This window comes from Ranitomeya imitator, chromosome 2 (assembly GCF_032444005.1).
Source record: "Ranitomeya imitator isolate aRanImi1 chromosome 2, aRanImi1.pri, whole genome shotgun sequence".
Taxonomy (NCBI): domain Eukaryota; kingdom Metazoa; phylum Chordata; class Amphibia; order Anura; family Dendrobatidae; genus Ranitomeya; species Ranitomeya imitator.
In genome coordinates, this window is record NC_091283.1 from 646,383,054 (window position 1) to 646,407,418 (window position 24,365).

A 24,365-nucleotide genomic window follows, 5' to 3' on the forward strand; every position below is an offset into this window, starting at 1 on the left:
TTATGAGGTATTAGTTTATATAACCTAATACCTCACAACATTTTTTTACTTTTTTTAATTGTTTTGTCAAGCCTGCAGCAAAAACGCAGGTGTAAAAAGGTTTTGCACATTTGCTGCATATTTGCTGTCAAAAACGCTGCGAATTGTCAAAGGGAAATTATGTCAGAAGGAGTGTGAGTGGAGAATATGTGAGTGTGCCTGTGTGTGGGCTGAGAATATGCGAGTGTGTCTCTGCGTGTGAGTGGAGAATATGTGCATGTGTCTGTGTGTCTGGGCGGAGAATATGTCCGTGTGTCCGAGTGTGGACAGATAATATGTGCGTGTGTCTGTGTGTCTGGGCGGAGAATATGTGCGTGTGTGTCTGCGTGTGAGCGGAGAATATGTGCGTGTGTCTGGGCGGAGAATATGTGCGTGTGTCTGTGTGTGGGCAGATAATATGTGCGTGTGTCTGGGCAGAGAATATGTGCGTGTGTCTCTGCGTGTTAGCGGAGAATATGTGCGTGTGTCTGGGCGCAGAATATGTGCATGTGTCTGGGCGGAGAATATGTGCATGTGTCTCTGTGTGTGGGCGGAGAATATGTGCGTGTGTGTCTCTGTGTGTGGGCGGAGAATATGTGCGTGTGTGTCTCTGTGTGTGGGCGGAGAATATGTGAGTGTGTGTCTGTGTGTGGGCGGAGAATATGTGAGTGTGTCTGTGTGTGGGTGAAGAATATGTGCGTGTGTGTCTCTGTGTGTGGGCGGAGAATATGTGAGTGTCTCTGTGTGTGGGCGGAGAATATGTGCGTGTGTGTCTCTGTGTGTGGGCGGAGAATATGTGCATGTGTCTGTGTCTCTGGGCGGAGAATATGTCCGTGTGTCCGAGTGTGGACAGATAATATGTGCGTGTGTCTGGGCGGAGAATATGTGCGTGTGTGTCTGCGTGTGAGCGGAGAATATGTGCGTGTGTCTGGGCGGAGAATATGTGCGTGTGTCTGTGTGTGGGCAGATAATATGTGCGTGTGTCTGGGCAGAGAATATGTGCGTGTGTCTCTGCGTGTTAGCGGAGAATATGTGCGTGTGTCTGGGCGCAGAATATGTGCATGTGTCTGGGCGGAGAATATGTGCATGTGTCTCTGTGTGTGGGCGGAGAATATGTGCGTGTGTCTGGGCGGAGAATATGTGCGTGTGTGTCTCTGTGTGTGGGCGGAGAATATGTGCGTGTGTGTCTCTGTGTGTGGGCGGAGAATATGTGAGTGTGTGTCTGTGTGTGGGCGGAGAATATGTGAGTGTGTCTGTGTGTGGGTGAAGAATATGTGCGTGTGTGTCTCTGTGTGTGGGCGGAGAATATGTGAGTGTCTCTGTGTGTGGGCGGAGAATATGTGCGTGTGTGTCTCTGTGTGTGGGCGGAGAATATGTGAGTGTGTCTGTGTGTGGGTGGAGAATATGTGTGTGTCTGTGTGTTGGTGGAGAATATGTGCATGTGTCTCTGTGTGTGAGTGGAGAATATGTGCGTGTGTCTCTGTGTGTGAGTGGAGAATATGTGCATGTGTCTCTGTGTGTGAGTGGAGAATATGTGCGTGTGTCTGTGTGTGGGCGGAGAATATGTGGGTGTGTCTGTGTGTGAGTGGAGAATATGTGCATGTGTCTCTGTGTGTGAGTGGAGAATATGTGCATGTGTCTCTGTGTGTGAGTGGAGAATATGTGCGTGTGTCTGTGTGTGGGCGGAGAATATGTGCGTGTGTCTGTGTGGGTGAAGAATATGTGCATGTGTGTCTCTGTGTGTGGGCGGAGAATATGTGAGTGTCTCTGTGTGTGGGCGGAGAATATGTGCGTGTGTGTCTCTGTGTGTGGGCGGAGATTATGTGCGTGTGTGTCTCTGTGTGTGGGCGGAGAATATGTGAGTGTGTCTGTGTGTGGGTGGAGAATATGTGTGTGTCTGTGTGTTGGTGGAGAATATGTGCATGTGTCTCTGTGTGTGAGTGGAGAATATGTGCGTGTGTCTCTGTGTGTGAGTGGAGAATATGTGCATGTGTCTCTGTGTGTGAGTGGAGAATATGTGCGTGTGTCTGTGTGTGGGCGGAGAATATGTGGGTGTGTCTGTGTGTGAGTGGAGAATATGTGCATGTGTCTCTGTGTGTGAGTGGAGAATATGTGCATGTGTCTCTGTGTGTGAGTGGAGAATATGTGCGTGTGTCTGTGTGTGGGCGGAGAATATGTGCGTGTGTCTCTGTATGTGGGCGGAGAATATGTGGGTGTGTCTCTGTGTGAGTGGAGAATATGTGGGTGTGTCTGTGTGTGGGCGGACAATATATGCATGTGTCTGTGTGTGGGCTGACAATATGTGAGTGTGTCTGTGTGTGGGGGCGGAGAATATGTGGGTGTGTCTATGTGGGTGGAGAATATGTGCATGTGTCTGTGTGTGGGCGGAGAATATGTGCGTGTGTCTCTGTGTGTGGGCGGAGAATATGTGCGTGTGTCTCTGTGTGTGGGCGGAGAATATGTGCATGTCTGTGTGTTGGTGGAAAATATGTGCATGTGTCTCTGTGTGTGGGCGGAGAATATGTGCATGTGTCTCTGTATATGGGCGGAGAATATGTGCGTGTCTGTGTGTTGGTGGAGAATAAGTGCAAGTGTCTGGGCGGAGAATATGTGCGTGTGTGTCTCTGTGTGAGCGGAGAATATGTGCGTGTGTCTGTGTGTGGGCTGAGAATATGTGTGTGTGTCTCTGTGTGGGCGGAGAATATGTGCGTGTTTCTGTGTATGTGCACGGAGAATATGTGCGTGTTTCTCTATGTATCTGTCTGTGTGTATACCCATGCGACGTTTGTACCTAGGCGTAGGCGTCGTCTGATGGGACTACAACGTCTTTTGTCACATATAACACAGACAGCAAGAGCTGATGATGGGAGAATAGTCTCATCATCTGGCGCCTGTGTTCAGTTGTTAAAAAAATCAAAACATTTACATATTCACATATAAAATACATACTCACCGAATGCTTAATCCCTGATGCCTGTGTCTCCAGCAAAAATAAAAAAAAAATAAACCAACATATACTCACATTTCCGCCATAGTCCATTTAATATTGAGTATCCCACGTCGATCTCACCCGACCGCTGTCGATACACTGCGGGAGTGATTACCCCCTGTCAGTGTATCGCCGGCATCCGGGTAGAACCGTCACATCTCCTGATATGACTGTTCTACACGTGAGATCGCCGTGGGCACTCGGTATTACATGGACTACGTCAGACAGGATAGCATTACATGTTGGTTTATTATTATTTGATTGTTTGCAGAAGAGAGCATCGGGGATTAGGCGTTCTGTAAGAATGGTAAATTTAGATTCAATATAGGAGTCTGTGTGATTATTTCAAATAAAGGACTTTATTCTGGATGTCTGTGTTTTTATAAAATAACACTATGGGGTTAGTAAAGGATAGGTGTCTTATAGACGCCTCTCCATTACTAACTTGCGAGCTTGATGTCACCAATACAAAGGTGACATCAACCCCACATTTATGAACCCCACTTTAAACCGCTACAGGGCAAGTGGGAAGAGTGAGGCTAAGTGCCAGAATTTGCATAGCTATAAGATGCACCATTTCTGGGGCGGCTGAGAGTTGATGTTTTTAGCCTGGGGGATGCCAATATCCATGGCCCCTTCCCAGGCTATTAATATCAGCATACAGCTGTCTGCCTAGCCTTTGCTGGTTTGATTTTATAGGGGGACCCCATCTCAATTTTTTGGGGGGTTCCCCTGTAAACTAGCCAGTAAAGGCTAAGCAAACAGCTGTGAGCTGATATTAATCACCTGGGAACCTTTGGCTATTGGCTCCTTCCCAGAATATTAACACCAGCCCTCAGCCATCGGCTTTCCCTCTGCTGGTTATGAAAATTATGCAGGAGCCCACGCAATTTTTTTTAAATTTTTAAAAAAAATAAACAGATATTGCATTTCGCACAGATTTTTGACAGTTACTTTTTTCGCTACAGCATATGTAGGTTAATTATGTTACTGTTCCAATATAGGCTGGTGTGTGTCTTTATTTAATATTAATGAGGGTATCTTGATGTAGAGGTTGAACAAAGAAATTACATCACAATTTTTTTTTTTTTAATATATCTTTATTTAGCTCTAAGGATTTACAAAAATGCATGAAAAAGCGCATAAAAAAAGGGTTTTTCAGCTGCGTTTTTCTGCCAAGAGATGCAGAAACCTTACAGAAATTTCTGCAAGCAAATACGCAATGTGCGCACATAGCCTAACTACCACAGGTCTGAGAAGAATCAAACATGAAGCGACCAGGAAGCCATTATCCTCCTGTCCTGTCATATTCTAGAACTTCAACCTCCCTAAAGTGCCCAGAAGTACAAAGTGTTCATTGCTCAGAGACATTGCCAAGGTAAGGGAGGCTGAAACCCAACCACCACTGTTCAAGACACAGAATGTGAAATGTCCAGACTGGGCCAAAAATTATCTGAAAACAGATTTTTCAAAGGTTTTAAGGACAGATGAGTTGAGAGTGACTCTTGACAGACCAGAGGGATGGGCCTGCGGTTGGATCAGTATTGGGCACAGACCTCAACTTCGACTCAGATACAAGCATCGTGGAGTGGGATAATGCTATGGGCTGGTATTATTAAACATGAGCTAGTTAGACCTTTTCGACGTGAAGATGGACTCAAAATCAACTCCCAAACCTACTGCCAGTTTTTATAAGAAACTTTCTTCAAGCAATGGTAAAGAAATCATGATTTTTATGCAGGACAATGCTCCATCGCAAGCATCGAAGTCTCCACTGCTTGGCTGCCAATAAAGGCCTTATAGATGATAGAATAATGAAACGACCACTTCATCACCTGACTTATTGAGAACATGTGGGCTCTTGTTAAACAGGAGATTTACGGTAAAGGAAAACAGTACACTCCTCTTAACAGTGTCAGGCTGTTATTGGTGCTGTCCAAAAAGTTGATCACCAACAGATGAAGAATCTGCCAGACTCCATGGATGGATGGATGGCTTATGACTGTTATTGAAAAGAAGATGGCGGCTATATTGGTCACTGATATTTTTATTACGGCTATGTGCCCACGTAGCTGAAAGTATGCAGAATTTTCCTGAAGAAATCCGGACTCCCTTCGCAGGAAATCAGCTTGCGTTTTCATTGCGTTTTTTGCGCATTTTTTCCACGGTTTTCTCGCTTTTTTTCTGAAGTGTCCCAATTAAATATATAGCGGCAAATCCGCAAAATTAATGAACATGCTGCTTTTTTCCGCGATGTGGTTTTTTTTGTGGAAAAAAAACGCAGCATGAGCACAGAAATTGCAAAATGCATTAAAATAATGGGATGCTTAATGTAAGCGCTAAAAATCCGGAACGTGGGCACATAGCCTAAATGTCAAAAATGTACTTTTGTACATTGAGTTGTTAGGATATTATTCTCACTTTAGCAGAAAAAAAAATAAACAATTGAGACGGAAAATGTTTTTCATTTAGTTACATAATTCTGAACACACAATAGTTGCACAATAATTCTGCAAGCATAGATTGTCTCCTAAAAAAAGAAAAAAACTCACTTTTATTTTCTTAAATATTCAGGTTTATTAACCATTTTGGATTGCCAGACAGCAATGTAGTTGTTCAATAACAAAAATAATTGTCAAAAATACAATTGCTTAAAGGGAACCTGTCACCCCCAAAATCAAATATGAGCTAAGCCCACCGGCATCAGGGGCTTATCTACAGCATTCACTAGCATTCATAGATTATACTCACCCAGGGGCGGTCCGATCCGATGGGCATCGCGGTCCGGTCCGGGACCTCCCATCTTCTTACGATGACGTCCTCTTCTTGTCTTCACGCTGCAGCTCCAGTGCAGGCGTACTTTGTCTGCCCTGTTGAGGGCAGAGCAAAGTACTGCAGTGCGCAGGAAAAGGTCAGAGAGGCCCGGCACCTGCGCACTGCGGTACTTTGCTTTGCCCTCAACAGGGCAGACAAAGTACGCCTGGCCCGGAGCCGCAGCGTGAAGAAAATTAGAGGACGTCATCGTAAGAAGATGGGAGGTCCCGGACCGGACCGTGAAGCCCATCGGACCAGAACCGGAACGCCCCTGGGTGAGTATAATCTAACCTCTTTTTCTCATCTTTCAGGATACATTACAGAATGCTGTAGATAAGCCCCTGAAGCTGATGGGCTTAGCTCATCTTCAACTTTGGGGGTGACAGGTTCCCTTTAAGAATTGTGGACATAGTGTAGGAGGCAGTTCACCTTTATACAATTTATAATTATCATTTAGGTTGTTATGAGTATAAAAATACTAAATATGTATTTCTTACTCTAAAAACTTTAATTTAGTAAAAATTTTTTGTTTAAAACATGTTTACGGTATTTATGCCCTTTTTTTCTTAATTCTAGTTAAATGATTTGCTATTGTGTGAGGGTTGCTGTTATTTAGGGATGTATAAAGTCGAACACAAATTACAAAACGTTTGTGCGTAGGTCCAGCCTAAAGATATTTTCAGCAAGATGCATTATACAATTGTGATTATCGAGGGTACATCAGCAGGATCAATACATTAAGACGAGCCATGTGCCCGTGGCGGCATTTTGAGGCCTTAGATTAGAGGTTAGCTAACAATGGGGGCAAAAGTTTGTGATGATGACAATTAAGAATTTAAGAATAGTGGAGCTAAAATGACACTGTTACACAATCATACTAAAAGAAGAAAGGAAAAGTGTCAGCCCATTCTATCTATGAACCAACAATACTCATGACAAACTCACTTGTTGCTGGGGGCATCAGCCCATTTTCCCCCCAACCTCCTGGCAAGCCTTGATCAACCCAAATTTCTATTCCATGTCCGAATCTCCAACATTCAACCAAGGAATCCTCAAGGAAACAATTCGTCCCGCAAAAAACAAACCCTCAATCGGCTATGTGGATGGAAAAATAAAAAAAGTTATGTTTCTTGGAAGAAGTGAAGGAAAAGAGTGGACACGGTAATTTTATATCTTAATAAATCAGACTTTTACGGACATAGTTATAGCAAATGTTTAAATTGTTTCTTTAATGGAAAAACTGGGTGATTTAAAATCTGACTTTTGAAACTTTTTTAAAAATTTACATTATCTCTTAGTCCCCTTAGGAGACGTGAACCTGCAACTGATCGCTTATAGTATATACTGCAATACTGTTTAGCTTGACAGGATGATCAATATGGGAGTTATGACAAGCCATCGTGGTGCGGGGCTGCAAACTATTAATCAGCCTTAAAAATAGAAATGCCAGATTAGGCCAAAAACATCTAAAGAAGCCAGCCCAGTTCTTGAACTAACTTTCTTTGGAAAGATTAAACCAAGATCAACCTGTACCAGAATGATGCGAAGAAGAAAATCTGGAAACGGCATGGAGTGGCTCATGATCTAAAGAACACCATATCTTCTGTAAAACATGGTGGAGGCAGTGTGATGGCATGTATGGCTTCCAATGGCACTGGGTCACTAGTGTTTATTGATGATGTGACTGAAGCAGCCGGATGAATTCTGAAGTGTATAAGGCGATAGTGTCTGGTCAGATTCAACCAAATGAAGCAATGTTGATTGACGGGGCTTCATAGTACAGATAGGCAAGGACCCAATACATACTGTAAAAGGAGCACAGGAGTTTTTTAAGACAAAGAAGCGTAATATTCTGCAATTGTCGCACCAATCTTCAGATCTCAATCCCATCAAGGATGAATTTCACATGCTTAACACAAAACTTCAAGGGTTTTTCTCATGAACATAGCATATTTTAATTAATATAACTTGGAAGAATTTTTTTTCCACAATGGGATGTGCTAAAAAATGTTCCTGTACTGAGATAATCTTAGAAAAATGATCCTGCTGTGTACCGCGTAATGGCTGTGTCGGACTGTGCAGGGACATGGTCTGATCATACAGCATAGTATTGCAAATGATTCTTTTTGTGAGGCAAAACATTTCACTGCCTCTTTTTAAGCATTATTTTACCTGAAAGAATCATTTGTGATCACCTGTTGTCCTCTCTGTATCCTCTCTTCTGCTATCTCCACTGGCCAGAAGCTGTGGTATGATTAGACCATGTTCCTGTACGGTCAGACACGGCCATTACACAGTACACAGCAGGGGCACATTTATAAGATTATCTCAGCACAGGAACATTTTATTAAAACACATGCAATTGTGGAATTTATTATTATTCAAAGATGCATTGATTAAAATTAGCTTTCTTTGTGGGAAGACCCCTTTAAGTCAGATTGACCCACAAACAAGCAACAACTGAAGTCAGCTGCAGTAAAGGCATGGCAAAGCATCACAGAGGGGGAACCCAGCGTTTAGTTACGTCCATGATTTCCACACTTCAGGCAGTCAAAAGATTCTCTATAAAGTATTAAAAATTAACATTTTATTTATGGTAAAGTTAATTTGTCTAATTACTTTTGAGCCCTTGAAATGATTAGGATTGGTAGAAAAAATGGTTGCAATTCCTAAATGTTTCACAGGATTTTTTTCTTCAACTTCTATATTTAAACCTGAAAGTCTACACTTCAATTGCATCTCAGTTGTTTCATATTAAATACAAAATAGTGGCATGCAGAGCCCAAATCACCAAGATTTGGTCACTGCCCAAATATTTCTGGACCCAACTGTAGTATACGCATACATAGTACAGTGAAAAAGTTTTAAGCATGTGTGGAAAAAATACTGCAAAGTAAGAATGCTTTAAAACATAGAAGTGTTAATAGCTTATTTTATCAATTAACAAAATGTAATGTGACTAAACAAAAGAGTAAACTATAATCCGATCAATGACTGATGTGACCACTCTTTTCCTTCAGAACCAAATCAAAGCATCAGTTCTTCTCAGTCCACTTGCAGAAAGTTTTTGAGGAAACTCAGCAAGGCAGTTGTTCCAAACATCTTGAAGAACTAACCACATATCTTCTGTGGATGTCGCTTATGCAAATTTTTTTTGTCTCCTTTGTGTAATCTCAGACAGATAATGTTAAGATAAGGGCTCTTTGGGGGCCATAACATCACTTCCATTTAGTCAAGATTAATGGTGTCATCAATGCTCAGAAACACAGGCAGCACTTATTGATCATACAATACCATCAGGAAGGCATCTGATGTGATTCAAATTTATTCTGCAGTTAGTACAATGGCCCCAAACATACTGAAGAGCCAATGTCATTAAGAAGTATCTTCATTCTAAAAAAGAATAATGAGTACTGAAGTGATGAGATGGCCTCACAGAGGCCATCTCAACATCGAGTTTGTCCGGGATTACATGAAGAGACATAAGGATTTGAACAAGCGACATCCACTGATCTGTGGTTAGCTTTCCCAGGTGTTTGGAACCTCCCTGCCGAGTTCCTTCAAAAGCTGTGTGCAAGTGTAAAGGCCCCTTCACATTAAGCGACGCTGCAGCGATACCGACAACGATCCGGATCGCTGCAGCGTCGCTGTTTGGTCGCTGGAGAGCTGTCACACAGACAGCTCTCCAGCGACCAACGATGCTGGTAACCAGGGTAAACATCGGGTAACTAAGCGCAGGGCCGCGCTTAGTAACCCGATGTTTACCCTGGTTACCATCCTAAAAGTAAAAGAAACAAACAGTACATACTTACCTACAGCCGTCTGTCCTCCAGCGCTGTGCTCTGCTCTCCTCCTGTACTGTCTGTGTGAGCACAGCGGCCGGAAAGCAGAGCGGTGACGTCACCGCTCTGCTTTCCGGCTGACCGACGCTCACAGCCAGTGCAGGAGGAGAGCAGAGCACAGCGCTGGAGGACAGACGGCTGTAGGTAAGTATGTAGTGTTTGTTTTTTTTTACTTTTAGGATGGTAACCAGGGTAAACATCGGGTTACTAAGCGCGGCCCTGCGCTTAGTTACCCGATGTTTACCCTGGTTACCAGTGAAGACATCGCTGGATCGGTGTCACACACGCCGATCCAGCGATGTCAGCAGGAGTTCAGCGACTAAATAAAGTTCTGGACTTTATTCAGCGACCAACGATCTCCCAACAGGGGCCTGATCGTTGGTCGCTGTCACACATAACGATTTCATTAACGATATCGTTGCTACTTCACAAAATGCAACGATATCGTTATAAATATCGTTATGTGTGAAGGTACCTTAAGGATTATGCTCTTAAGGCCGGTGTCAGACGAGCATATGGCATCCGATGCGAGAGCATTAGGTGTGATATGCTAATGACCCTCGGCTCCTGCTCTGCAGCGGGCAGGAGCCCAGTGTCATGCGTCTGTGCTTTGAGCCTCTCGCACAGCTGCGGAGGCGGAGAAATGAATTTCTCCATCTCCTCCATTGCCGTTGTCTCACTCACACCCATAGACTTATATGGGTGGTAGTGAGCCGAGACTCGGCCGAGTGTCAGTGACAATCGCAGCATGCTGCCATTTCACTCGCACACTGAAAACGTCGGAGAAAAAATACGGGTGATGTGAGCTGCCCCATAGATGAATACTTGTCCAAGTACTGTGCGATTTTTTTATCGCATAGCACTTGTCCGTCTTCTACGGTAGTATGACTAAGGCCTAATAAGGCAAATGGCAGTTACACAAACTATTGACTTGATTTAGATTTCTCTTTTGTTCTTTCACTTTGCATTTTGCTAATTCATAAAAAATAAACTATTAACACTTCTAATTTTTAAGGCATTCTTACTGTGAAGCTTAAACTTTGCACAGTACTGTATTTTCAGTATCTTACAAAAGTACACCCCTCACATTTTGGTAAATATTTTATTATATGTTTTCAAGGGACAACAATGAAGATCTGACACTTTGATACAATGTAAAGTAGTCAGTGTACAGTTTGTATAACAGTGTAAATTTTGCGTGCCCTCTAATAGCTCACAGCCATTAATGTCTAAACTGCTGGCAACAAAAGTGAGTACACCCCTAAGTGAAAATGGCCAAATTGTGCCCAAAGTGTCAATATTCTGTATGGCCACCATTAATTTCAAGCACTGCCTTAACTATATTGGGCATGGAGTTTACAACAGCTTCACAGATCTGAAGATGCCCTACAGATGCTCAATAGGGTTTAGGTCTTGAGACATGCTTGGCCAGACCAGCACCTTTACCTTCAGTTTCTTCAGCAAGGCAGTGGTCGTCTTGGAGGTGTGTTTGGGGTCATTATAAAGTTGGAATACTGCCCTGCAGCAGTTTTCAAGGGAGGGGATCATGCTCTACTTCAGTATATCACAGTACATTTTGGCATTCATGGTTCTTTCAATGAACGCTCCCCAGAGTCGGCAGCACTCATGCAGCCCCAAACCACGACACTCCCACCAACATGCTTGACTGTAGGTGAGACAATTGTCTTTTTACTCCTCACCTGTTTGCCACCACATACAATTGACACTTTCTGAACCAAATAAATGTATCTTGGTCTCATAAAACCACAGGACATGGTTCCAGTACCCTATGTCCTTAGTCTGCTTGTCTTCATCAAGCTGTTTGCAGGCTTTCTTGTGCATCATCTTAGAAGAGGCTTCCTTTTCAGACCACAGCCATGCAGACCAATTTGATGCAGTGTGTGGCATATGGTCTGAGCACTGACAGGTTGACTCCCCTAGCCCTTTAACCTCTGCAGCAATGCTGGCAGCACTCATACGTCTATTATGAAAAGACAACCTCTGGATATGACGCTGAACACGTGCACCCAACTTCTTTGGTCGACCATGGTGAGGCCAATTCTGAGTGGATCCAGTCTTATTAACCCCTTCCCGACCTCTGACGCCACGTAGGCATCATGAAAGTCGGTGCCAATCCGACCTGTGACGCCTATGTGGCGTCATGGAGGGATCGCGTCCCTGCAGATCGGGTGAAAGGGTTAACTCCAATTTCACCCGATCTGCAGGGACAGGGGGAGTGGTACTTTAGCCCAGGGGGGGGTGGCTTCACCCCCCCGTGGCTACGATCGCTCTGATTGGCTGTTGAAAGTGAAACTGCCAATCAGAGCAATTTGTAATATTTCACCTAAAAAACTGGTGAAATATTACAATCCAGCCATGGCCGATGCTGCAATATCATCGGCCATGGCTGGAAACACCGATCTCCCCCCCAGTCCTCCGTTCTGTGGTCCGCTCCCCTCCGTCGCCCTGTTTGCTCCCCCGTCCTCCTGTCCGCTCCCCCGTGCTCCAACGCCCCCCCCCCCCCGTGCCCCGATCTCCCCCCCCCCTCATACTTACCGAGGCTCCCGGTGTCCGTCCGTCTTCATGGGCGCCGCCATCTTCCAAAATGACGGGCGCATGCGCAGTGCGCCCGCCGAATCTGCCGGCCGGCAGATTCGTTCCATGTACATTTTGATCACTGTGATAAAACCTATCACAGTAATCAAAATTTTGAAAAAAGTAAACGAACCCCCCCTTTATCACCCCCATAGGTAGGGACAATAATAAAATAAAGAAAATATATATATTTTTTTTCCACTACAGTTAGAACAAGGGTTAGGGAATGTGCACACTTATTCTGGTACTCTGCAGATTTCTCCGCAGCTGTTTTTATAAATCCGCAGTGCAAAACCGCTGCGGATTTATCGTGGATTTACCACGGTTTTTCTGCGGATTTCACTGCGGTTTTCTATTGGAGCAGTTGTAAAACCGCTGCGGAATCCGCAGAAAGAAGTGAAATGTGCGGAATGTAAACTGTTGCGTTTCCGCACAGTTTTTTCCGCAGCATGTGTGCAGCGTTTTCTGTAAACTCATGGGAAACGCTGTGGATCCGCAGCTTTTCCGCATCGTGTGCACATACCCTTAGAATTAGGCTATGTGCACACGGTGCGGATTTGGCTGCGGATCCGCAGCAGATTGGCCGCTGCGGATTCGTAGCAGTTTTCCATCAGCTTTACAGTTCCATGTAAGCCTATGGAAAACCAAATCCGCTGTGCCTATGGTGCGGAAAATACCGCGCGGGAACGCTGTGTTGTATTTTCTGCAGCATGTCAATTCTTTGTGCGGATTCCACAGCGTTTTACACCTGTTCCTCAATAGGAATCCGCAGGTGAAATCTGCACAAAAAACACTGGAAATCCACGGTAAATCCGCAGGTAAAACACAGTGACTTTTACCTGCGGATTTTTCAAAAATGGTGCAGAAAAATCTCACACGAATCTGCAACGTGGGCACATAGCCTTAGGGTTAGGGTTGGAATTAGAGTTAGGGTTGGAATTAGGACTAGGGTTGGAAATAGGGTTAAGATTAGGCTTGTGGTTAGGGTTATGGTTAGGGGTGTGTTGGGGTTAGGGTTGTGGTTAGGGGTGTGTTGGGGTTAGGGTTTGGATTAGGATTAGGATTATGGCTAGGGTTTGGATTAGGGTTAGGGGTGTGTTGGGGTTAGGGCTGTGGTTAGGGGTGTGTTGGGGTTAGGGTTGTGATTAGGGTTATGGCTACTGTTGAGATAAGGGTTAGGGGTGTGTTGGGGTTAGTATTGGAGTTAGAATTGAGGGTTTTCCACTGTTTAGGCACATCAGGGGTCTCCAAACGCAACATGGTGCCGCAACTGATTCCAGCCAATCTTGCGTTCAAAAAGTCAAATGGTGCTCCCTCCCTTCCGAGCCCCGATGTGCACCAAAACAGTGGTTTACCCCCACATATGGAGTACCAGCATACTCGGGACAAACTGGGCAACAACTATTGGGGTCCAATTTCTCCTGCTTCCCTTGTGAAAATAAAAAACTGCTTGCTAAAACATCATTTTTGAGGAAAGAAAAATTATTTTTTTATTTTCACGGCTCTGCGTTATAAACTTCTGTGAAGCACTTGGGGGTTCAAAGTGCTCACCACATATCTAGATAAGTTCCTTTGGGGGTCTAGTTTCCAAAATAGGGTCACTTGTGTTTTTTTTTTTACTGTTTAGGCACATCAGGGGCTCTGCAAATGCAACATGACGCCCGCAGACCATTCCATCAAAGTCTGCATTTCAAAACGCCACTACTTCCCTTCCGAGCCCCGACGTGTGCCCAATCAGTGGTTTCCCCCATATATGGGGTATCATTGTACTCAGGACAAACTGGGCAACAATTATTGGGGTCCAATTTCTCCTGTTACCCTTGTGAAAATAAAAAATAGCTTGCTAAAACATCATTTTGAGGAAAGAAAAATTATTTTTTTATTTTCACGGCTCTGCGTTGTAAACTTCTGTGAAGCACTTGGGGGTTCAAAGTGCTCACCACATATCTAGATAAGTTCCTTGGGAGGTCTAGTTTTCAAAATGGGGTCACTTGTGGGGGGTTTCTACTGTTTAGGCACATCAGTGGCTCTGCAAACGTAACATGATGCCCGCAGACCATTCCATCAAAGTCTGCATTCCAAAACGTCACTACTTCCCTTCTGAGCCCCGACGTGTGCCCAAACAGTGGTTCCCCCCCATATATGGGGTATCAGCATACTCAGGACAAACTGGACAACAACTTTTGGGGTCCAATTTCTCCTGTTACTCTTGTGAAAATAAGAAATTGCGGGCTAAAAAATATTTTTTGAGGAAAGAAAAATGATATTTTTGGCTCTGCGTTATAAACTTCTGTGAAGCACTTGGGGGTTTAAAGTGGTCACGGCACATCTAGGTTAGTTCCATGGGAGGTCTAGTTTCCAAAATGGGGTCACATGTGGGGGAGCTCAAATGTTTAGGCACACAGGAGCTCTCCAAACGCGCCATGGTGTCAGCTAACGACTGGAGCTAATTTTTCATTCAAAAAGTCAAATGGCGCTCCTTCCCTTCCAAGCCCGGCCGTCTGCCCAAACAGTGGTTTGCCCCCACATGTGAGGTATCACTGTACTCAGGAGTAATTGCCCAATAAATTTTAGGATACATTTTATCTTGTTACCCATCTGGAAATGAACAAATTGAGGCCAAAATAATTTTTTTGTGAAAAAAAAAGTACTTTTTCATTGTTACGGATCAATTTGTGAAGCACCTGGGGGTTTCATGTGCTCACTATGAATCTAGATAAGTTCCTTGGGGGTCTAGTTTCCAAAATGGGGTCACATGTGGGGGAGCTCCAATGTTTAGGCACACAGGGGCTCTCCAAACGCGACATGGTGTCTGCTAAAGATTGGAGCCAATTTTTAATTGAAAAAGTCAAATGGCGCTCCTTCCCTTCCGAGCCCTGTCGTGCGCCCAAACAGTAGTCCTCCCCCACATATGGGGTATCGGCGTACTCAAGTCAGGACAAATTGTACAATAACTTTTGGGGTCCAGTTTATCTTTTTACCCTTGGGAAAATAAAAAAAATTGTTGCTAAAAGATCATTTTTGTGACTAAAAAGTTAAATGTTCATTTTTTCCTTCCATGTTGCTTCTGCTGCTGTGAACCACCTGAAGGGTTAATAAACTTCTTGAATGTGGTTTTGAGCACCTTGAGGGGTGCAGTTTTTAGAATGGTGTCACTTTTGGGTATTTTCAGCCATATAGACCCCTCAAACTGACTTCAAATGTGAGGTGGTCCCTAAAAAAAAATGGTTTTGTAAATTTTGCTGTAAAAATGAGAAATCGCTGGTCAACTTTTAACCCTTATAACTTCCTAGCAAAAAAAAAAATGTTTCCAAAATTGTGCTGATGTAAAGTAGACATGTGGGAAATGTTATTTATTAACTATTTTGTGTCACATAACTCTCTCATTTAACAGAATAAAAATTCAAAATTTGAAAATTGCGAAATTTTCAAAATTTTAGCCAAATTTCCATTTTTTTCACAAATAAACGCAACAATTATTGACCTAAATTTACCACTAACATGAAGCCCAATATGTCACGAAAAAACAATCTCAGAACCACTAGGATTTGCCGAAGCGTTCCTGAGTTATTACCTCATAAAGGGACACTGGTCAGAATTGCAAAAAACGGCCAGGTCATTAAGGTCAAAATAGGCTGGGTCATGAAGGGGTTAAAGGGAATATGTCACTTCATTTTGCCACTATAAACTGCGGCCACCGCCATTAGAGGCTTATCTACAGCATTCTGTAATGCTGTAGATAAGCCCCCAATGTATCCTGAAAGATAAGAAAAACAAGTTAGATTATACTCACCCAGGGGCGGTCCGGGTCCGATGGACGTCGCAGGTCCGGGTCCGGCGCCTCCTATCTTCATGACATGACGTTCTCTTCCTTGCTTTTGTCGCGGCTCCTGCGCAGGCGTACTGATTTGCCCTGTTGAGGGCAGCGTGAAGTACTGCAGTGCGCAGGCGCCAGGCTTCTCTGACCTTTCCTGGCGCCTGCGCACTGCAGTACTTTTCTCTGCCCTCAACAGGAGCCGCGACAGAAGCAAGGAGGATGACGTCATCACATGAAGATGGGAGGCGCCGGACCCGAACCTGCGACACCCATCGGACCGGACCACACCGGACCGCCTCTGGTTGAGTATAATCTAACTTGTTTTTCTTATCTTTCAGGTTACATCGGGAGCTTATCTACAGCATTACAGAATGCTGTAGATAAGCCCCTAATGGCGGTGGCAAAATTAGGTGACAGATTCCCTTTAAACTGCTGCATGGTCTTGGCCACCGTGCTGCAGCTCAGGGTACTAGCAATCTTCTTATAGCCTAATATATCTTTATGTAGAGAAATAATTCTTTTTTTCAGATTTTGAGAGAGTTCTTTGTCATGAGGTGCCATATCCAACTCCCAGCGACGCGTATGAGAAAGCGATAACACCAAAATTAACACACCTGCTTCCCATTCACACTTGAGACCTTGTAACTCAAATGAGTCACATGACGCCGTGGAGGGAAAATGGCTTATGGACACAATTTGGCCATTTTCACTTAGGGGTGTCCTCGTTTAGTTGCCAGCAGTTTAGACATTGATGACTGTGTGTTTGGTTATTTAGAGGGCATCAAATTTACACTGTTATACAAGCTGTACACTGACTTCTGTACATTGTATCAAAGTATTGTATCTTCAGTGTTGTCCCATTGAAAAGATATAGAAAAATATTGACCAAAATGTGAGGGGTGTATTCACTTTTGTAAGATACTGTATATGTATATACTATATGAATAAAAAGATCAGGTGCAAGCTATAGTGAATATTGCATGGCTTTATGTGTGAGACACCCATTTGAAATCTAAAAGGAAGATCAGCTACCATCAGGGAATAAATGCAAAATATATACCCCAATATACCTTTGAAAATTTTTTCTTCATCCTTCAAAAGATCTATTCCTATTTTTACCAGCTTTTACGTTGACCGCTAACCACTTCATGGTTCTGCTATACCATCACAGTGTCCCATTACATCATAATTAGGAGATAGCAACCACCATGTTGGTAACATCAGCACTTAGATATCGCAGAAGTACCCTCTAATCACAAAGCGGTCTGTAGGCAAGTGTTTTCCCAAAGAAGTGGTACCTAGAACATCATTGTTGTGGTTTCATTTTTCCTCATTGAAAAAAAAAATGCAACCCTGGAAGTTGCGGCATCCGGGGGTGGGGGTCTCATTGTAGACTCTATAACCCCTGTACTTTTTTGCAATAAGATCCTAATTTCTAGATACTCACAACAAACAACATATGTAACATAAATCACACTCTAGAAAAAAACAAGATGTCATGAAATATGTATTTATTGAAATTTTGGCATAACATACACCACACTGATCTGAAAATATTCAACACAATGTCGGTCACATAAGGTGGTCGTCACTTGTTCTTTTAAAATAAAACCATATGAAATTTGAAGAATTTTAGAAAATGCACTGTATTTCAACTAAACCTGGAAAAAAGTTAAAGAAGGATGAGTTAGCCATTTACCATAGATATTTTTGCAGTAATAGGGGAAAGGTCAGGCCACTGAATTCTACTGGGTAGGAACAGACATTCATCCGGATAGATAGCACAATATTAGAGGTGCCTAAATCGACAGCTTTACCTTTATCACTAACAAGATGCCTCCACTGCCTTGCAAATTGCTATCTCCCACTCTTGTTTAAGGTTAACTCACTTGAAGCAGCAACCTTTAGTCCAGAACATGGTCGCAACCACTCTCCATGCTTCAACTTAATCATAAATATCAATAAAACATCAAATCAATATCCAATGCATTTTGATCAATTACATGTACCTACTTATGGCGCCAGGTCCTTACTTATACGGCCATGATTAAGGACATTAAATTGTTCGAAACGCATTGGGTATGGATTTGATGTTTAGAATAAGGTTGAAGCTCTGAAAACATTTGTAGTATGAAAATTGTCACACTTCAAAGAGAAGACCGTGCACCTGCGGAAGAAGGGAGGATATCTGCAAGTATGGGTGAGTGGGCTTTCTAATGATCTATGGGATTTGATAAGATTATCATCTGTTTTTAATTTAATAAAGTTGTTAAAAAGCACGTATCACCAGCCTTTGGCTGCCCTTAAAGAAGTGTAGGCAGCACCCAACTAGTGATTTTTTTCGCAACACAAGTTATTGACAAAAGTACGCAGAACACTCCTCATGCCGCCCGAAAGGATATTTTTAGCAAAAGTCAGGCCCAAGCTTCCGGGTTGTTGGATCTTAGCATGCAAAATCTCACTCTTTGCACTAATCCAGTGCTGCCACATAAATTTCAATGAGGTGACCGAACGGCAACCGCTCTAAAGGTGTTACCGGTCGGTCATTGCTTAGTAAACTATGTGGCAGCGCTCGGTTACTACAAGGAGCAAGATCTGGTGACAACGTGCGTGATTTAGCAATTTCACAGCAGGAGGGGCTGTGGAGGGTTGTTAGGATTACCATGTTGCATGCCAATATCCCTCAACCCATAAAGTGGGACCACACTTAGTGTGTGGGGAAGGACCAGGTGTGTGGGACCACACTTAGTGCGTGGGGAAGGACCAGGTGTGTGGGACCACACTTAGTGCGTGGGGAAGGACCAGGTGTGTGGGACCACACTTAGTGTGTTGGGAAGGACCAGGTGTGTGGGGCCACACTTAGTGCGTGGGGAAGGATCAGGTGTGTGGGACCACACAGTGTGTGGGGAAGGACCAGGTGTGTGGGACCACACTTAGTGTGTGGGGAAGGACCAGGTGTGTGGGACCACACTTAGTGCGTGGGGAAGGACCAGGTGTGTGGGACCACACTAAGTGTGTGGGGAAGGACCAGGTGTGTGGGACCACACTTGGTGTGTGCGGAAGGACCAGGTCCAGTCCTCACCTACCAGTCATGAGATCAGTCTTGTAAATATGCAGTAAATCTAAACAAACACAACTTATAGGACAGTATGTGGTGAAAGAACTGAAAGCTATTGAGTCATGGAAGGTCCTACATCACTCGACAAGAAGGAAAGTCATTTTATTTCATTTAATTTACAAAAAAATAACAAATCAACATAACCACACAATATAGGAACACATGGAAATCAGAGGAGGGCTGAATATACCAAGATACGTCAGACTGGATGATCTGAAAAGTATTGCCTTACCTAGAGATAGGAGAGTCTGATAGTTCTCCATCATCACCTCCCTATACAAGTCTTTTTGTTCATCACTTAAACAGTCCCACTCGTCCTTGGAAAAGTAAATCGCAACTTCATCAAATGTAAACTGTACCTGGAACATAAAAAGTCTGCGATGAAGGTTATTGTCCCTACAGTCACTCTTCTGGTTTTATGGGAAGACGCAATCGCAGTCTCACAGTATGTTCAAGCTCATGTATAGAAAAGGGGGTGTCGCAACACTCCAGACGACAGATAAAAATGATTTATTAATCTACCAGCTGGAGGGCTATAATACTCCCATTCTCTACACACGAGTTTGGGGCTGGTGGGTCTAAGTCTGACAATGCATGCTCTCGCAATGTTAGGTCCTTGACTTTCCGGCTGATGTCGTTTGGACAGGATTACGCAGTGCTGCTTTTTTACAGTATTTCAAGCTGGGATGGACAGTATTCTGACAGCCACCTGCCGAAGGAAGTGTGAAAGAAGCCTAAGATAAGCACAGCCACAACATAAAAATGGTCAGAAGCCAATTAAATTAATTCTGTAACTCAATTAAATTAATTCTGTAACTCATCAAAAATCTATAACTCAGGTTGTCCACTCTTTTTTGGGTGCCCTAATGGTCTTTATATTCTGGACTCTCCAAACACTCAAGAAATGACCCATCGCCAACCCCTGGCTGAGGCAGATCAGCCCAGCGACCAGTGATTGGCTGAGCAGTCCTTTCCTGCGTGTCGAGAAGAAACAGAGAGTGGAGACAAACAATAAACCCAAGAAGTATTGAGACAGAAGCAGCAGTGATCGCTAACATGAGGACTTTTTTTTTTTTACATTCAGAATCCTTCAAAAATAAAAGTGGGCAACCCTTTAAAACATGACAAAACAGAAAAAGTTCAACATTTAGATTTTAAAAAGCTCCTGAGATCAATTACATCAGAAACCTCATAAAAATGAAGTTCAAGATTAAGAGGTTTACTGAGTAAAATAATTATGAGCTACAACGAAGAAAGATATCATCTACCTACAGTATATAAGCATTAAAGAGGTTGTCCAAGCTTGGGGCTCATAGTGGCACTGGAATCTAAAATGACAATGCTAGTGGGAGACACCTTCAGAAAACAAATACAGGGTGGCTCACAAAAAAACAAAACCGTTTCACCAGTGTGGCTTGTACTGATCAAACAATTGCTTGGAGATGTCCACAGATATGGCTGTGAACATATTTTCATTAAAGAGTATTGGAACCACAATCAATGAACCTACAATATATGTTGTGCAAACCACACAAGTAAGCCCGGGTTCTATGTTCGAAACAGTATTTTGGTTGTTCACCATTTTTACCACTGAATTAAGCAATATCCACTGTACCACTATAGATTGCCTAAAGCGAGGCTTCATCAGCCCTTTATTCAGTAGTAAATTTTTTTTTTTTTTTTTTTTAATTTCCTAGAAATTCAGATACTATTTCTCTAAGAAGGTAACATTGTCACGTACCTCTCCATTCAGATGACAAACATTGGAGGTGCAGTTTAGGAACTTCACTGTATCCATGCTTTGCATCTTCACTGTGTTTGATGAGCAAATTTTGTTTTTCCAATTACTGAAATACAATCTCACTGCCGGAGAAAGGCTCATGGGGTATCTCTTCTGCTGTGTCCATTTTACTGTGAAAGCAAAAATTCTATTTTATATCTTAGTGTAAGCAACATAGCTGGATAATCAATAAAACTCAGGCAATAATAAGCGTTGTTATCATTTTACTATATTTTCAGCTTCTACAACCTTTCCACTTACTTACATGTCCTCTTAAATGATCCATAAGTCAATGTAAGGCTATGTTCACATGTTGCATTTTTGCTATGTTTTTTATGCAAATTAAAAGCAGCTGGGGGCTCAGCGTGGTAAAGAGGTAGCATGTGGGGACTCAGCGTGGAGAAGCGTTGAAATGGTGGGGCTCAATGTGGAGAAATAGAGACATGGGGGGGATCGGCGTAGAGAAGGGATTACATGGGGAGGCTCGTCGTGGCAAAGGGGTGGCATGAGTTAAATTAGAGGACTCAGCGCTGAGAAAGGGTTCATGGGGGGCTCAGCGTGAAGAAGGGGTGACATGGGAGTGCTTGGCATAGAGAATAGAGTGGTATGGGGAGCTCGGTATGGAGAGGGGGCTGCATAGCACAGTGACAGTGTAGTGATCATAGTTCATAAGTGAGGAAGGTGTGGTGGTGGGTATAATTCATAATGGGGAGGACTGTGTGGTCTATAAGGGAGTAGTGTGGCTGTCATTTCACTAAAGCAGACAGTGTGATTGGAATATTTTACAGGAGAGAATAGTGTGGAGACCATGTACCAAGTCTGAGACACTGTGGGGTCATTTGTTGTGCAGGGAGCACAGTGATGGGCAATTATTTATTTTGGCGGCACAGAGTAGGGCTTATTTAGAGCACAGTATGGGTGGTTATTTTTATTCAGGCGGCATTATAATTACATTATTAATTTTAAGGGCACCGTTTCGGGATGTCCTGCAGATGACTGGAGAAGAAGGACATCAGCAGAGATGAGTTGTAGATGTGTAAAACCATCATGGAGCAGGTACTTAGATATAAGGTGCATTTACCTTGACCAGTTGGCCAGTTAGGCTTTAAATGACTGCTAGACCTGCTATATGGAGCCAATCGGCAGTCGCTTAATAGCCTGTTTAGAAAGGATGTGGCCTCACTTTCATGAGCACAGAACACCTCAAAAATCGTATATGAGCTAAGGCCACCGGCATCAGGGTCTTATCTACAGCATTCTGTAATGCTGTAGATAAGCCCCAGATGTAACCTGAAAGGTAAGAAAAACAGGTTATATCATACTCACCCAGGGGCAGTTCCGCTGCGGTCCGGGTCCGATGGGCGTCGCGGTCCGGACCAGGGCCTCCCATCTTCATACAATAACGTCCTCTTCTTGTCTTCCTGCCGCGGCTCTGGCACAGGCGTACTTTGTCTGGCCTGTTGAGGGCAGAGCAAAGTACTGCAGTGTGCGGGCGTTGGGCCTCTCTGACCTTTCCCGACACCTGCGCACTGCAGTACTTTGCTCTGCCCTCAACAGGGAAGACAAAGTACGCCTGTGCCAGAGCCGCGGCAGGAAGATAAGAAGAGGACGTCATCGTATGAAGATGGGCGGCGCCGGACACGGACCGCAGCGGGTGAATGTAACCTGTTTTTCTTACCTTTCAAGTTACATTGGGGGCTTATCTACAGCATTACAGAATGCTGTAGATAAGCCCCTGATGCCGGTGGGCTTAGCTCATATATACGATTTTTGGGGTGACAGATTCCCTTTAACATGATCATTCTGCGCACAAAAGCATTGTTTTCATCAGCACTTGTGTACATAAGACAATGTATTGCTGAGACCGATGATATTTAAAGAGCGAGTTTTTCACCCCAAAAATGGCAATTAATCGGCATACACTTGTATATACAGTGCCTACAAGTAGTATTCAACCCCCTGCAGATTTAGCAGGTTTACACATTTGGAATTAACTTGGCATTGTGACATTTGGACTGTAGATCAGCCTGGAAGTGTGAAATGCACTGCAGCAAAAAAGAATGTTATTTCTTTGTTTATTTTTTTTTTTAAATTGTGAAAAGTCTTTTCAGAGGGTCATTTATTATTCAACCCCTCAACCCACCAGAATTCTGTTTGGTTCCCCTAAAGTATTAAGAAGTAGTTCAGGCACAAAGAACAATGAGCTTCACATGTTTGGATTAATTATCTCTTTTTCCAGCCTTTTCTGACTATTTAAGACCCTCCCCAAACTTGTGAACAGCACTCATACATGGTCAACATGGGAAAGACAAAGGAGCATTCCAAGGCCATCAGAGACAAGATCGTGGAGGGTCACAAGGCTGGCAAGGGGTACAAAACCTTTTCCAAGGAGTTGGGCCTACCTGTCTCCACTGTTGGGAGCATCATCCGGAAGTGGAAGGCTTATGGAACTACTGTTAGCCTTCCACGGCCTGGACAGCCTTTGAAAGTTTCCTCCCGTGCCGAGGCCAGGCTTGTCCGAAGAGACAAGGCTAACCCAAGGACAACAAGGAAGGAGCTTCGGGAAGATCTCATGGCAGTGGGGACATTGATTTCAGTCAATACCATAAGTAACGTACTCCACCGCAATGGTCTCCGTTCCAGACGAGCCCGTAAGGTACCTTTACTTTCAAAGCGTCATGTCAAGGCTCGTCTACAGTTTGCTCATGATCACTTGGAGGACTCTGAGACTGACTGGTTCAAGGTTCTCTGGTCTGATGAGACCAAGATCGAGATCTTTGGTGCCAACCACACACGTGACGTTTGGAGACTGGATGGCACTGCATACGACACCAAGAATACCATCCCTACAGTCAAGCATGGTGGTGGCAGCATCATGCTGTGGGGCTGTTTCTCAGCCAAGGGGCCTGGCCATCTGGTCCGCATCCATGGGAAGATGGATAGCACGGCCTACCTGGAGATTTCGGCCAAGAACCTCCGCTCATCCATCAAGGATCTTAAGATGGGTCGTCATTTCATCTTCCAACAAGACAACGACCCAAAGCACACAGCCAAGAAAACCAAGGCCTGGTTCAAGAGGCAAAAAATCAAGGTGTTGCAGTGGCCTAGTCAGTCTCCTGACCTTAACCCAATTGAAAACTTGTGGAAGGAGCTCAAGATTAAAGTCCACATGAGACACCCAAAGAACCTAGATAACTTGGAGAAGATCTGCATGGAGGAGTGGGCCAAGATAACTCCAGAGACTTGTGCCGGCCTGATCAGGTCTTATAAAAGACGATTATTAGCTTTAATTGCAAACAAAGGTTATTCCACAAAATATTAAACCTAGGGGTTGAATAATAATTGACGCACACTTTTATGTTTAAAATTTATAAAAATTTAACTGAGCAACA

General features: G+C 43.7%; 1 protein-coding gene across 1 annotated transcript in view; it reads right to left on the reverse strand.

The window, feature by feature from the left end:
* Positions 1-24,365, reverse strand: part of LOC138665405 (zinc finger protein 585A-like) — a 129,810-nt gene that overhangs the window by 54,867 nt on the left and 50,578 nt on the right. Inside the window, exons 2-3 of the mRNA XM_069752852.1 lie at positions 20,935-21,104; positions 19,426-19,552 (exon numbers count right to left, since the gene is read on the reverse strand). Of these exons, the coding sequence (XP_069608953.1) occupies positions 19,426-19,552; positions 20,935-21,075 (268 nt within the window). The 5' untranslated portion in view covers positions 21,076-21,104. The remainder of the gene's footprint in view (positions 1-19,425; positions 19,553-20,934; positions 21,105-24,365) is intronic.